Here is a 13259-nt window from a genome sequence, read left to right on the forward strand (position 1 = left end):
TTTATTTATTTTTTTATCTGGTACAGGGTCTCACTACGCAGCTCAGGCCCATAGTGATCCTCCTGTCTCCGTCTCCCCAGTGCTGGGATTACAGGCATGCACCACCATGCCTGCTTCTGGGTCAGGCACAGAATGCAGTACAGAGAATCAAACCCACGTCCTTGAGCTGGCCAGACAGGTACTTACAACACTATCTATCTCCCCGGTCCTCCCTGTATTTTTTATGACTTCTTGTATCTTCCATAAATGGATCACCAGCTATGTCAAGAGCTATTTGAAAACAAATATACATCGCAAATGGGAAATATCCAAACTGAATAAAGTGAGGGCCACTTTCACACAGGGAAAAACATCATGACTCTTCCTGCAGGTCTGGAAGATTTGGCTACACATAAGCCACAGCACAATGCTCCAGACTGCGGGTCCAGGTCCCTGGCTGTGATGCCTCTCAGAGAGAGCACAGATAGTAAAGCAGCACCCAAGTTTACTCAAGTCAGTTTCAAAACTAATTAGATCATCCCAGCTGTAGCAATACTGAAGAGAATAAATGAAGCCCCTGAGATCTTAATGAATATCTCAGCCAGCGCAGTGGTGTATGATGATATAAACACATCTAATTTTCTCAGTCTCAATGGATTTATCCCACTGGATTTTCAAGAGGACCCTAACAAGCCTGCGGCTCTCTGTTGCTGAGATACTCACTGTCGTATGTTTCAGATGGACCTGCGTCTTTTGTCAATAGCCTCTGTTGTACAGAGGCAATGCTGCGCATCTGTCTTCATCATAACACGTGTCCACCAGGTAGCATTCACTCTCTTACTTACAGATAAGTGAATACACTTTGCACTTACAGTGAAAGCTGACAGTTGCTTACTTGAAGTAAGTTCTCCTGTATGGCTTATTCATTCATTGCTGCTTATTGCTAATTGTCTTCATGTACATTATCTCATTTGACACAGCAACCATGTGAGATAAATAGCATTACTGCCTTAATTTTAAGACTAAGGAAACAGGAGGGGTATGTAACTGCTCCAAGATGATCTATACTGTAAGTGGCAAACCTGGAACTCATCCCCAGAGCTTAGGGGGTCTGAAAACCTGTTTTATTTCACTACAGAAATATGTCTTGCAGGTCCTGTAATGGGGGAACTCATCACATTGTCAATTCATTTCAGTTCCACATGTATGCTTCATAAGTAAAAAGATTTATTTCAGATAATTTTTTTAAACCTGGGACTAAATGAAACCAGCGATGTAGCATTTAGATATTGTTCATCAAGTTAATTCATATGAAAATTGATTGTTTCTGATGAGAATTTACATTTATTATGGAAAGTTGAGCAGGAAGGGCACTGACAGTTTTTCCCTTCCTACTTATCCTTTGCTGGTGCAGATTAGAGTAAGACTTCCTGTTTTCTATAGTTAGCTGTGGAGTACAGTCTAGCAGTTATGGTCCAAAATTTTTATCTTGTGAGGCTACCTCACAAGCAGGCTTTTGGTAACAAAGGGCTTGGTCTTCGTGGGGCTTTTTGTGGGTCTCTATTTGCAAGTGTAGGTATCACTTTGACCTACCACTGAGAAATGCTCGATCCTGTGGTGATTCCACTCTCAGTGTGTTGAAGAACGTCTGTATCGTCTTCCAAAGTGGGTGTTCTCACTTCCATTTCCCTCAAGTAAACCAGGGTTCTGTTTTCTCCAAGTTCTTGGCCACATGTGTTATGTTTCTTTTTTGATGATAACTGTGCCAACAAATATGAGATGATCTTTTATTGTGGTTTTATTTTACATTTTACTTATGGCTAGATATGTTGAATCTTTTTCACATTTATTTTATTTATTTTTTTATTTCATGTATTTAGTACAGGGTCTGCAGAATCTACTACACAGATCAGACTCATAGTGATCTTCCTGTTTTCAGGCTCCCAAGCACTGGGATTATACCACACCCAGTCTCAATTGCTATCTCAGGGGCAGGGCTGAACAGAACACCCAGGATCAAACCCTTGTTCCTGCTTCTGCCTAAGTAGGCACTTTAATCCGCTGAAGTATCTGGCCAGCCCTCTTTTTCATATTTCTAATACCTGAGTTGGCACTCAAGAAAATTGAAAGTCAATCTTTGTTTTACTTTTTTTTTTTTTTTTTTTTTTTTTTGGTGGAACTGGGGATTGAACTCAGACCCTTGCACTTGCCAGGCAAGTGCTTATTCTACTGAGTCATCTTCCTGGCCCCTGGTTTTACTTTTTTGCAATTTCTTGAATATACTTACTCAATACTATTTTGTTGTTAAATTAAGTAACTTCTTGATATTTTTTCTATTTTATTTATTTCTCCGATTGTTCTTATAACTGGCATAATAAATATTAAACATTTAGAAAGCGTGTTCCGTTGCATGCTATATTCATATAAAGTTATGAAATCACACTCTTATTAACTAATGGCCCAAACTGCATTTCTTGTTCGTGTTTCTTTCAGTATTAAACTCTATATGTAGCTTACATTTATAATTAAACTGTAACTATACTACCCAGATTAGGTGATATGGTATTCTAACAAATTAACCTTGGAAACTCAGTGTGGTCTAATACAGCATAGACATATTTCTCATTTTGATGTATTTGCAGTATAGCATGTGTTCTCCACATTTACACCAAAACCGGGCTGGTAAGAGGTAGAACTGTGCTACAGCTATGTCACCTAAAATATAGCACTGCAAAACAGGAAGAGAAGTTGCTTGCTAGAAATTGGATTTTTTTTTTTTTTTGGAGACCTCAGAATGCATTCATGGTAGGTCTGGTTTGGCTTGACAGCCTTGGGATCGAACCACAACATCCTGAGGCTCACGTGGCAATTGGATTTGATCTGAAGACTCACACATTTCCTCTACAGCCCATTGGCCTGTGCTGCTTCCAGACTCTGAGCCGCAAGAGGACTCGTGGTGTGTGCTCTTCAGTGCTACTGAAAAATAGAGACAAATTGTTTACTACCAAACACTAGCCCTAGTTCAAGCATTTTAGCCATCCATGTACTCAAAACATCAGTGTTGAAAGGATTTATTCAACTACCTGAATTGTTCAAATCTGAAGACTGAGTGCAAATAACCACTAAGAAGACAACCATAGGCAATGTATTAATTATTGAAACTGTCCTACTAATCAGTTTTGAAACTGTCTCATTGCTATTTGTTTCTCAATAAAATTATTTTAAAAATAAATTTTAAAAAATGAAGACAGTGCAATGCTCTGCTCTGAGACCCTGGACCCTTTATATCTGCAGCAAGATAAATAAAGATTAATATTTTCATATCTTTAATAATGGAACCTATTCATAAACATTTTGTAAAATGTATGCCTTTGACAAAAGTGAAATCTACCTATTGACTTTTTTAAAAGCTAGATTTTGAAGTAGAGATATTATGAGATGATTTAATTCTTTATATTATCCACTAGTTTTTATTTCAATAGGCACCATTCCAAAGATGGAGGCTGAAAATGACATGATGGTAACAGAGTTCATTATTCTGGGGTTAACAGAGGATCCAGTACTTTGTTCCATCTTCTTTGTAGTTTTTCTGGGAATCTATGTTATTACTATATTGGGCAATCTCAGCATAATCGCGTTAATCCGAAGAAGTCCTCAGCTTCACACCCCAATGTATCTTTTTCTCAGCCATCTGGCCTTTGTGGACATGGGGTATTCCACATCAGTCACACCTATTATGATTGTGAGCTTCCTGCAGAAAAGAACCGCCATCCCTGTTGCTGGCTGCATAGCTCAGCTCGGCTCCGATGTTGTCTTTGGAACAGCTGAGTGCTTCCTGTTGGCCGCCATGGCCTACGACCGCTATGTGGCCATTTGCTCTCCCCTGCTCTACTCCACACTCATGTCCTCCAGGGTCTGCGTCATCTTATTAGCTATTTCCTATGTGGGTGGAGGAATGAATGCTTCATCATTTACCTGCTGTTTATTGAGCCTGACTTTCTGTGGACCAAATGAAATCAACCATTTTTTCTGTGACCTCCCACCCCTAGTAAAACTTTCTTGTACCCACATTTACAGTGCTGAAGTATCTCCTGCCATCTCTGCTGGGTCAATCATTGTAATCACATTGTTCATCATCGTTGTTTCGTACCTCTACATCCTCCATGCAATCATGAAGATGCGCTCTAGGGAGGGAAGGCACAAGGCCTTCTCTACGTGCACCTCCCACATCACTGCAGTGACTCTGTTTTATGGGACAGTTACGTTTGTTTATGTCATACCAAAGTCCAGCCATTCGCCTGACCATATTAAAGTGGTGTCTGTGTTCTACACGGTGGTGATCCCCATGCTGAACCCCGTGATCTACAGTCTGAGGAACAAGGAGGTGAAAGAGGCTATGAGGAGAGTGATAGCAAGAACACAGGCTTCCTTTTGAAAGAACTCCAAGTGTGAAACTAGAAATTCTGAAAGTATAGTTTTGGGAACATAGATGATGCATGTTTATGTTGGCCTTAACTTTATGTGAAGAACTATCTTATACATACAGTGCTAGCATATTGACTATTGCTAACTTTAAGTTACAACTTTCTAGAGTCACAAAATGTATCATTCTGGAAGATGTGATTTTTTTAAATATAGGATTGATGTTGTATTTGGAAATGGTATAGCTGTATTTTATACATATTCCATGGGATTAAATTGTCACTCAGTGCTTAGTCTCTATCATATCACAATGACTCTAGTGGCTTCAACACTTGCTGAGCTAGTGGATTTGGGCTCAGTGATTAAGAGTAAGCTAGAATTCTTTGTTTTCATTTTATGTTTTTGGTACAGGGTCTTACTGCACAGCTTGGGCTTGTAATGATCCTCCTGTTTTCAGCTTCCCCAGGGGTGGGATTATAGGTGCACACCATCACACCTGGACTTGTTCACAGGCTCAGTGTGCCCCATTAGCGGGGCTGACATGGCATGCAGGACAGGGGATCTATCCCTGGTCCCTGCGCTTGCCAAAGCAGGCGCTTAGGCTTGAACTTTGCATCAATCTTTAAAAACAAAAAGGAAAAAACCTGTGTCCCCAAATGGTCTAGGTCAGTGGTGGCGAATGTCTTGGAACATTCAGTGATACAGTCTGCTGTGGCATGGGTGCCTCAGGTTTGTCACGATTTGTGGTCTAGGTGATAGAGATTTAGGAATAAGGCTAAGGGTAGAAAACTGGATTGATTCCCATCTTCAGGTAATCAAGTCCTGATACCATTATCACATTATTTCTCTGGAAGTCTGTCTTTATTTATTTATTGCAGTACTGGGGATTGAACTCAGGACCCTGTGCTTGCCAGGCAGGCGCTTATTCTACTGAGCTATCTCCCCGGCACTCTGTCCATATTTAAATACTTATTAAAAACAAAAAGAATCCTGTGTGCCACAATGAAATGGTTTACTTACAAGAATTTAAAATGACATCTTTTAATTTTATGCATGGCAGTTACTAGGCTAACAATTCTCTTAGTTCCATTGGTTTGAATCTATAATGAGATTAGAATGCACACAGAAAAACCTGGAAATGCTTCAGGTCATGGAAAAGGAACTTGGGGGAGAATGATTTACTCTCAGCATTGTCACTACTCTGGAAAAAGTAAAGAGTGGTACTTTTCTGGAGTCTAAGGACTCTCACCTTAAAGCACACACTGAGAAAGTTGCTTTTTGGCACGTAAGAGCAGTGCTTAATCTTCCTTTACCTTGGTGTATTGGAATAAAAAAGCTAAGGTATGGGCCAGGCAAAAATCAAAGTTTTACAAAATGGAAAACCCACTAGTACACTGTTAAGTGCCATGCAGAAATCTTATTTATTTATTTATTTTTTGCTTTTTTGGTGGAAAATGCAAAACAAGATTTGAAAGATAACAAGGATAAATTAAAACTCATATTGAATATTAGTGGAGGAACACTGTAATAAATTTATCTTATTTTGATTCTTTGTCTAAAATAAAACATATGGCTCATACTAGCACATACGGAGCTAGGTAGGTAGCTGAAAACCATGGTAACTAACATCATGTAGCTATCCTGACAAGCAAAATATAGACACCTAAACCTCTCCTTTGGATATTGAAAGATATATTCAATTTTCCATTTATGGACTAAAGTCTCTCAGAAAATTCCTGTGACATTGTGAAGCACCTTCTTTCCTCGAGTTAAACATCTTGCACTTTCGAGGAATGTAAAGTCCAACGGAATATTTTCCGAGTGTTGCTGGAGATAATTCAGCTCAACACAAAAGCTTACTGAGCACTTTTTAAGTGACAGGCATCGTACTGACAAAACCAAACAGATCACTGTCTGATCTCCAGTCTCTCTCTGCATAGAACACTGTGTGCATACTTTCCTAAATGTACAATGTCACCTATATTTGCAATATGATATGAGAAACAACAAGTCCAAAGGATATGTACTCTTTCCTAACCGGGATAGTAAAATAACACTATCTGTAGGATAAAACACAAAGACTTAGTCTTATAACATGATGATATCAAACAGAGTAAGGGCAATAGAGAAGTGTTCCAGGTAGAAGCTGTAGCATCAGAAATGGCACACAGGGACTGGGGATGTTGCGCAGTGGTAGGGGGCTTCTCTGCTATGCAAAATGCTCTGGGTTCAAACCTAGTATCTAAAGAATGAAATTGAAAACAAAGAAATAGAATGAAAGAATAGGATGTGTGGGGAATTAATATGAGAAGAATCAAGAATAGGGAAGGATGTAGATAGCTGCTCAGTTTTTGAAGAACATGGAGGCTCAGCTTCCCACTGGGCCTCAGGAGAGGAGGCCATGTACTAATGATCCCTGCTCAGAATACCTCATTAAGTTTTATCCTGCCTAGGTGAGAGTGGAGGTTCATTTTCCCAGTGGAACCACTGACACTCGCAAGCAGGGAAATAGGAGGAAGGGTGGTGAGGATAGACCCCTGGGCTGCGCCCCCTGGAACCACAGGGGGAGAGAGGGTGCTGTTCTTTCAATAGTTTTTGTTCAAAATATAACAAGTATTATGACAGATTTTCTGCCTTCTTAAAGAAGCCTTTTCTCTAGTTATTTTGAAAGAAGTGCAGGCTCTTAGATACTTTTAGTCTATGTCTGTTGGTGGCCCTGCCTTAGATGTTCTGCTTAGCAGTAAGGTAGCCCATTAGACTCATTCTGATGTTGATTTGCAGGTCTTTGAAGTCCTAAGTGGCCTAGTTTCTTATATCTTTCAACGTGTTGTGTTGCGTGATGGCAAAAAATGAATGGAGTGTGTATACAGATGAGAATAGAGCTGTTTCTTTTTAGCCATGTAAAGGAGATTCCAGGAGTAGCAAGTCTACTTTATTTTCAGTGGAACTAGAAATCTCGGACTCAAGCATGTAAACAAATTTATCCAGCTTATTTGTTTTTGCCATAAAGTTACTCTAATTCATCCACATACTCAGATGCAGATGTCTTCATACTTACCTTTGAACAGAAAATGTTTGCTAAAGAAGAATGTCTTAGAAGCGAAACTCCCTAGCAGCAAGGTGTTCATAACAGCCCATCATCCCACATGTCGGCAGTGTATGCTTTAAAAGTATCAAAATGGTATTCACATCCTTTATGTTTTGCTTACCCAGGATGTGCCTCTCTCATGTCCTTTATGAAATAAGGCTTCAAAGTCAACAGACTCAATAGACAAACAGTGAAAAAAGTTTCATTGGGGTACCATTAATTTATAAATTTTTATTTTTTTTACTCATTCTTTTTTCTTTTTAAAATTTCTTTAGTAGATTGCAAATTGAAAATAAATTATTTACAAACATAAATGAATATAACAATAAAAATTGTCCAAAACAAAATGAAGAAAGAATTTACAGATCAGTCATAATAGTTCAGTGTCAAAACCAAGAAACTTATATTCATATAATTAAAATTCTCAAAGTAGAAAGGAGTAGGCAATAAATATTTAAAGATTTAAAATTTCTCAATTTAGTTCAACTTATAATACCATATTTCGAAGAAAAATGAATCTTTTGTGCAAGAAATTAAAATACCAAGATACACAAAAATGAAATTGTCCAAAACTTATTGTAAAGAAAAAAATCATTAAAGCATATACATAAAAAATATTAGCTATGGAAAAACAAAATTAAATAGCACTGTATTCCACATTAGAAATAAAAAAAGGACCGTGTGCAAGAAACTAGACTAATTAAAGGACTGAAAGAAAAGAAAAGATCTGTCCTCTTTGAATTTTATACTTAGCAAACATACCTTTGAAAACTAAAAGTAAGATTTTCTAGTTATACGAACTTGAAATGTTTTAATACCTCCAGAAGTAGCATATAGGAAAAAACAAAGAGCCTAATTCAAAAGGCAAGAGAAGTTGCAGTGTGTTCCTGGATGAACAATAAAGAGCTTCCAATATGATAGTTATGCAGCACTATATAAAATATATATATTAGATGAACCCTTATTTAAAGGTCGTTGAAGATTTCTATGAAATATGTTGGGTTATACACTTTTTTCATATATGTGTGTGTATGTGTGTATAAAAGACAGGGAAGAAGTAATATAAAGTCAACAGAAAATGGAAATATATTTTTTAAAGTATCTGATACTAGGAGAAGATATAATACGATGTCTTTTAAATAAATTGTACGTCAAAGATATAGTATAAATCTTAGAAGAAAAATTAAGATTAAGCAATATTCAGAAAATTAAATACTAATTAATTAAAAATTAAATGTTTCAAAACAATTGAACTAAGAAAAGGTTTTGATTATAACAAAGAAGTATTAAGAGTAAAACATAAGATAAATACTGGAATGGCAAATAAATGACCAGCACTTCTAACAGTTTGAGAATAGGATATCACACGAAGTTCTAGTGTGTTGTGGACATGCATAGTGATCTTGACAGTTACTGGTGGCCTGGTATCACTTGTGGGGCTGAGCTACAGCTATTTCTTTGAAATCCACCCTGTAGACTCAGGTGGAATCATGACCCATAGGGTGGAAGAGAAGTCCATTTGTAGAGTGTGCTGATGGAAGTATTTTGCTGCTGCACACAAAAAAATAACTGAAAGACTACTATTGTATACATCTTATTTTCCTGTGTTTAATTGTTTTCCCTATTTGGAGGGTTCTTTCCATTCTCATTCATGGGGCTGTGACCAATTTGCTCCCTCTCTAGAACATCATTTAGTAGTCTGTGTAAGCTTGGCTTTGCCACCATGAAATTCTTTAGTTGTTCTTTGTCATGGAAGTATTTCACTTCTCCATTATACTTTTTTTTTTTTTTTTTGGCAGGACTGGGGATTGAACTCAGGCCCTTGTGCTTGGCGGGGAAGTGCTTATTCCACTGATCCATCTCCCCAGCCCCTTCTCCATTATACTTGAAAGAGAGTTTTGCAGGGTATATCAGTCTGGGTTGGAATTTGTTTTCTTGCAAGACTTCTTGAAGTACTTTGCTCCATGCTCTTCTTGGCTTGATGGTTTGTGAAGAGAAATCTGCCATTATTCTGATGGGTTTCCCTTTAAATGTGATCTGTTTCTTTTCTTTAGTGGCTTTTAGTATACTGTTCCTATGCTGAATTTCTGGAATCTTGATTATTATATGTCTGGGTGTGGTTTTCATTGGGTTGATGTTATTTGGAGTTCTATATGCTTCAGTTACAGGAATGTCAGATTGTTGCCCCATATTTGGGAAGTTTTCTGCTATTACTTCTGCCCATATTCTTTTTATGTCATTTGTATTGACTCCTTCCTTCTCACTGATGCCTATTAGTCTCACATTGTTCATCTTTGCATCGTCTTGCAGATATTGAATTATTTTTTCCTGCATCCTAGTTGTTTTTAAGAAATCTTTTCTTACTTTTTCACTACCTGCAATGGTGCCTCTAAGGTCAGAAAGTCTATTTTCCAGACTCAGGTCAACAATTTCTGACATTGCCAATCAAGTGGAAGACCCAATACTATTATGGGCTACTGGAATCTTTTAGAATATTTTGCTTAGTTTACACACCTATAATATTCAAATAACAGAACTTAACAAAAAAAAGGGGATACAGATGAATGTCATCTTGTATCTGTGTATTCAAAGTGCTTAGAATAGATATATAGTTACATTCTCTTAATGAATAGAAGGATTTGTTCTAATGGTGTTTATAAATAGGATATCATGTCTGCATCTTGTACAGCAATTAACCGCTAGGAAGAATGTATGCAATGTGTTAATTATTGAAACTGTCCTCCCAATTTGGTTTGAAACTGTCTCATTGCTATTTGTTTTTCAATAAAATTGTGGAAAAAAAAAGAAAGTCTATTTTCACTTTTACTCAAATAGTTTTGCCAGCTTGTGATTGAGGTTTTAGTTTCCTGTATATCACTTTCAACCTGTTTCATACATTCTATTTCTTTCCTCAATTGCTTATTCAGGGATTCCATCATTTTTATATTCTGTTCTATTTTTTATCAGTGTATTCTTTAGAAGCACTTAGTACTGCTTTGATTATAGTTATCATGAAATTTTTTAGTTCAGAAATTATTTCTGATCTGATTTCTTCTATACCTTTCTGCAGTTGTTTCTTTACTGCCAACGCTATTATTTCAGAGATATCTGGTGTATGATTTCCAGTCTCCTCAGTGCTAGTGTCTTCTGCAATTGTACTGGGTGGACTCGGGGCCTGAGACTGCATTTTGTTCCTTCTCTTTGTCATTTTGTATATCACTGTCTTCTGACCTTTGGTATAGAGCTTAGATAATTATTACCTTAGTACCAGGTCTGGATGTACGAAGTTCAGATTCCTCCAGGTGAGTGTTGCTTGGATCTGGCTGCTGTGCTCCACTTCTTTCTGCCACAGTGGTTAGAGTTGAACCCTTTGTGTCACTCTGGCAAGATGTTCTGCTCCTGAATCAGGTGGGTGGGTCTTGCCTCTAGCCTCTTTGCAGGGAGATCTGCTGAAGGGTTCCACTCTGGGCCTGCCCTCTGGGTCAAATGAGGATCCAGTGGGCCCCAGGTGGTCTCATTCACCCACTGAACCTATGCTCTGGGTCTATTCAGGATCTGGCAGCCCGGGTCCTCTCACTCACATGCTGGGCCTGGGCTCTGGGTCTATTCAGGGTCCGGCGGCCCCAGGTCGTCTCACTCACACCGCTCATTCTTATTAAGTATTAGCACTGGGAGAAAGCCTCTTTTTTTTTCTTTTTCCTTTTTTGAGATAAAGTCTCACTGTGCAGTTCTCTCTCTCTCTCTCTCTCTCTCTCTCTCTCTCTCTCTCTCTCTGTCTCTCTCTCTCTGTACTGGCAATCAAGCTCATGACCTTACACTTGCCAAGCATGTGCTTATGCTGCTGAGCTAACTCTATAGCCCTTATTATACTACATTAGGCAGGGTGTCATTCTTCCTTTTCAGTATTTAGGACAGGGTCTACAGGTTCTACAGGGTCTCACTATGTAGATTGGATGAGCAGTGATTCTCCTGTTTTCAGCCTCCCAAGAGCTGGGATTACAGGTGTGCACCACCATGCTCAGTCTCAATCGTCGTCTCAAGGGCGGGTCCGACACAGCAGGCAGGGGATCAAACCCTGGCCACTGTGCTAAGCTTAAGCAGGCATTTTAGTCTGCTGAGCTTTCAGGCTGTCCACCAGGGTGTCATATTTTTAATCAGTTGTCCTCCCTTGTACACAACACTGTTATCCTATGAGGTCATAATAATTACCACAGTCAAATACCAAAGAATGGGGTGCTAAACCGAAGAGAAAAATCTCATTCCTAATAAACTAGAAAGGCCGGATTTTGGGATAAACTCAAAGGCCAAGAGCCAGCTACACTGAGAAGACGTCTAAGGAATAGACATTTCCTAGAAAGGCTCCTATGCTAATAATAAAGCTCCTACCATGGGCAATTTAAATGCATTGACAAACCCCAAATTTTTTTAAAAATAGAAAAATAACAAGCTACAGAAGCAAAATACAACCTCAGACACCCAGCCCACTCAGGACAAGTCCAGGAAAAAAATGAGGTGGAGGAAATAAGAAGCCACCTACTAAATTTTCTGAAATGGTAGCAGTGGAAGTAAAAATAGATTATTAACAGAAAATCACTGTAAAATAAGAAGCAGTCATAAAAAGGATATGTTTAGTAGGCACAGATAGAAAAATAGAAGAGACTATGAAAATGATGAAAACCGCAAATGTTCAACATAGGAAAACAATGAAATAGATTCAAATGGTTACATAGAGATTAAAAACTCTCTTGACAATTTATATAGTAGAATGAACAAATGGGAAGACAGAATGGCAAGGGGCCAAGAAAAATCAGTCCAATGGCCACAAGAACAATATAAGACAGGTCAGGGCCGGCCAAAGAGCTCAGTGGATTAAAGCACCTGCAAACAGGTGCAGGGGTCCAGGATTCGATCACAGGGTCTTCCATGCCAGCCCCACCCCCAGGGTAGGCTGAGAAGGCAATTGAGCCTGGGTATGGTGGCAAGCTCTTGGGAGGCTGTAAACAGGTGGATCACTACAAGTCCAATCTAGAAGTGAGACTCTGAACACCCTGTAGACCCTTCCCTAAATAACACACACACACACACACACACACACACACACACACACTATATAATATATATGATACATATATATGATATATATGATATATATCATATATAATATCTCTATCTATCTATCTATCTATCTATCTATCTATTAGGTCAGAGTCAATTAAAAAGCATGAGACAGTACAAATGATGTAAAAAACCCCCTATTCACAGAGGTAATGACAGAACATTTCCCAAACCAGTTAGCCACAACCAAAATAAATATATGATAGTCAATATTCCTGAAATTCAGTACAAGTACAGATTACTGAAAGATGATAGAGGAAAGAACCAAATCACCTATAACAGAAAGGCCATCAGAATCACAGCAGACTTCACAATACAAACTCTTAAGAAGAGTTTGGAGTGAAGTATTTCAACCCTTAAAAAACCCCTCCAACTCAGATTGATGAACCCTGAAAAACTCTCTCAAGATCAATGGAGAAATAAGATACCTCTATGACAAAGAGAAACTGAAGAAATTCAGGACCACCAGACCAGTACTCCAAAATGTTCTGCAGCATATTCTAGAAAGAAGTAAGTAAGAGTAACATTCTTTGAGCACCAATAGAAAGACTTCCCTAGGCAAGGTGAGCAATTTAACAGAAGGAGCACATGGGAAACCAACAACAGGAAAGACATGCTAAGGATAAGTCAATACACATCAGTTCTCATGATCAAT

General features: G+C 38.4%; 1 protein-coding gene across 1 annotated transcript; it reads left to right on the forward strand.

Moving 5' to 3' along the window:
• The first annotated feature begins 3475 nt into the window (after nucleotides 1–3475).
• LOC101569347 (olfactory receptor 481-like) lies at nucleotides 3476–4414 on the forward strand. Its single transcript, XM_004647878.2, has one exon. It carries the CDS (start codon nucleotides 3476–3478, stop codon nucleotides 4412–4414), a length of 939 nt encoding a protein of 312 aa, XP_004647935.2.
• The last annotated feature ends 8845 nt before the right edge of the window (nucleotides 4415–13259 follow it).

This window comes from Octodon degus, unplaced genomic scaffold (assembly GCF_000260255.1).
Source record: "Octodon degus isolate 3935 unplaced genomic scaffold, OctDeg1.0 scaffold00334, whole genome shotgun sequence".
Lineage (NCBI taxonomy): Eukaryota > Metazoa > Chordata > Mammalia > Rodentia > Octodontidae > Octodon > Octodon degus.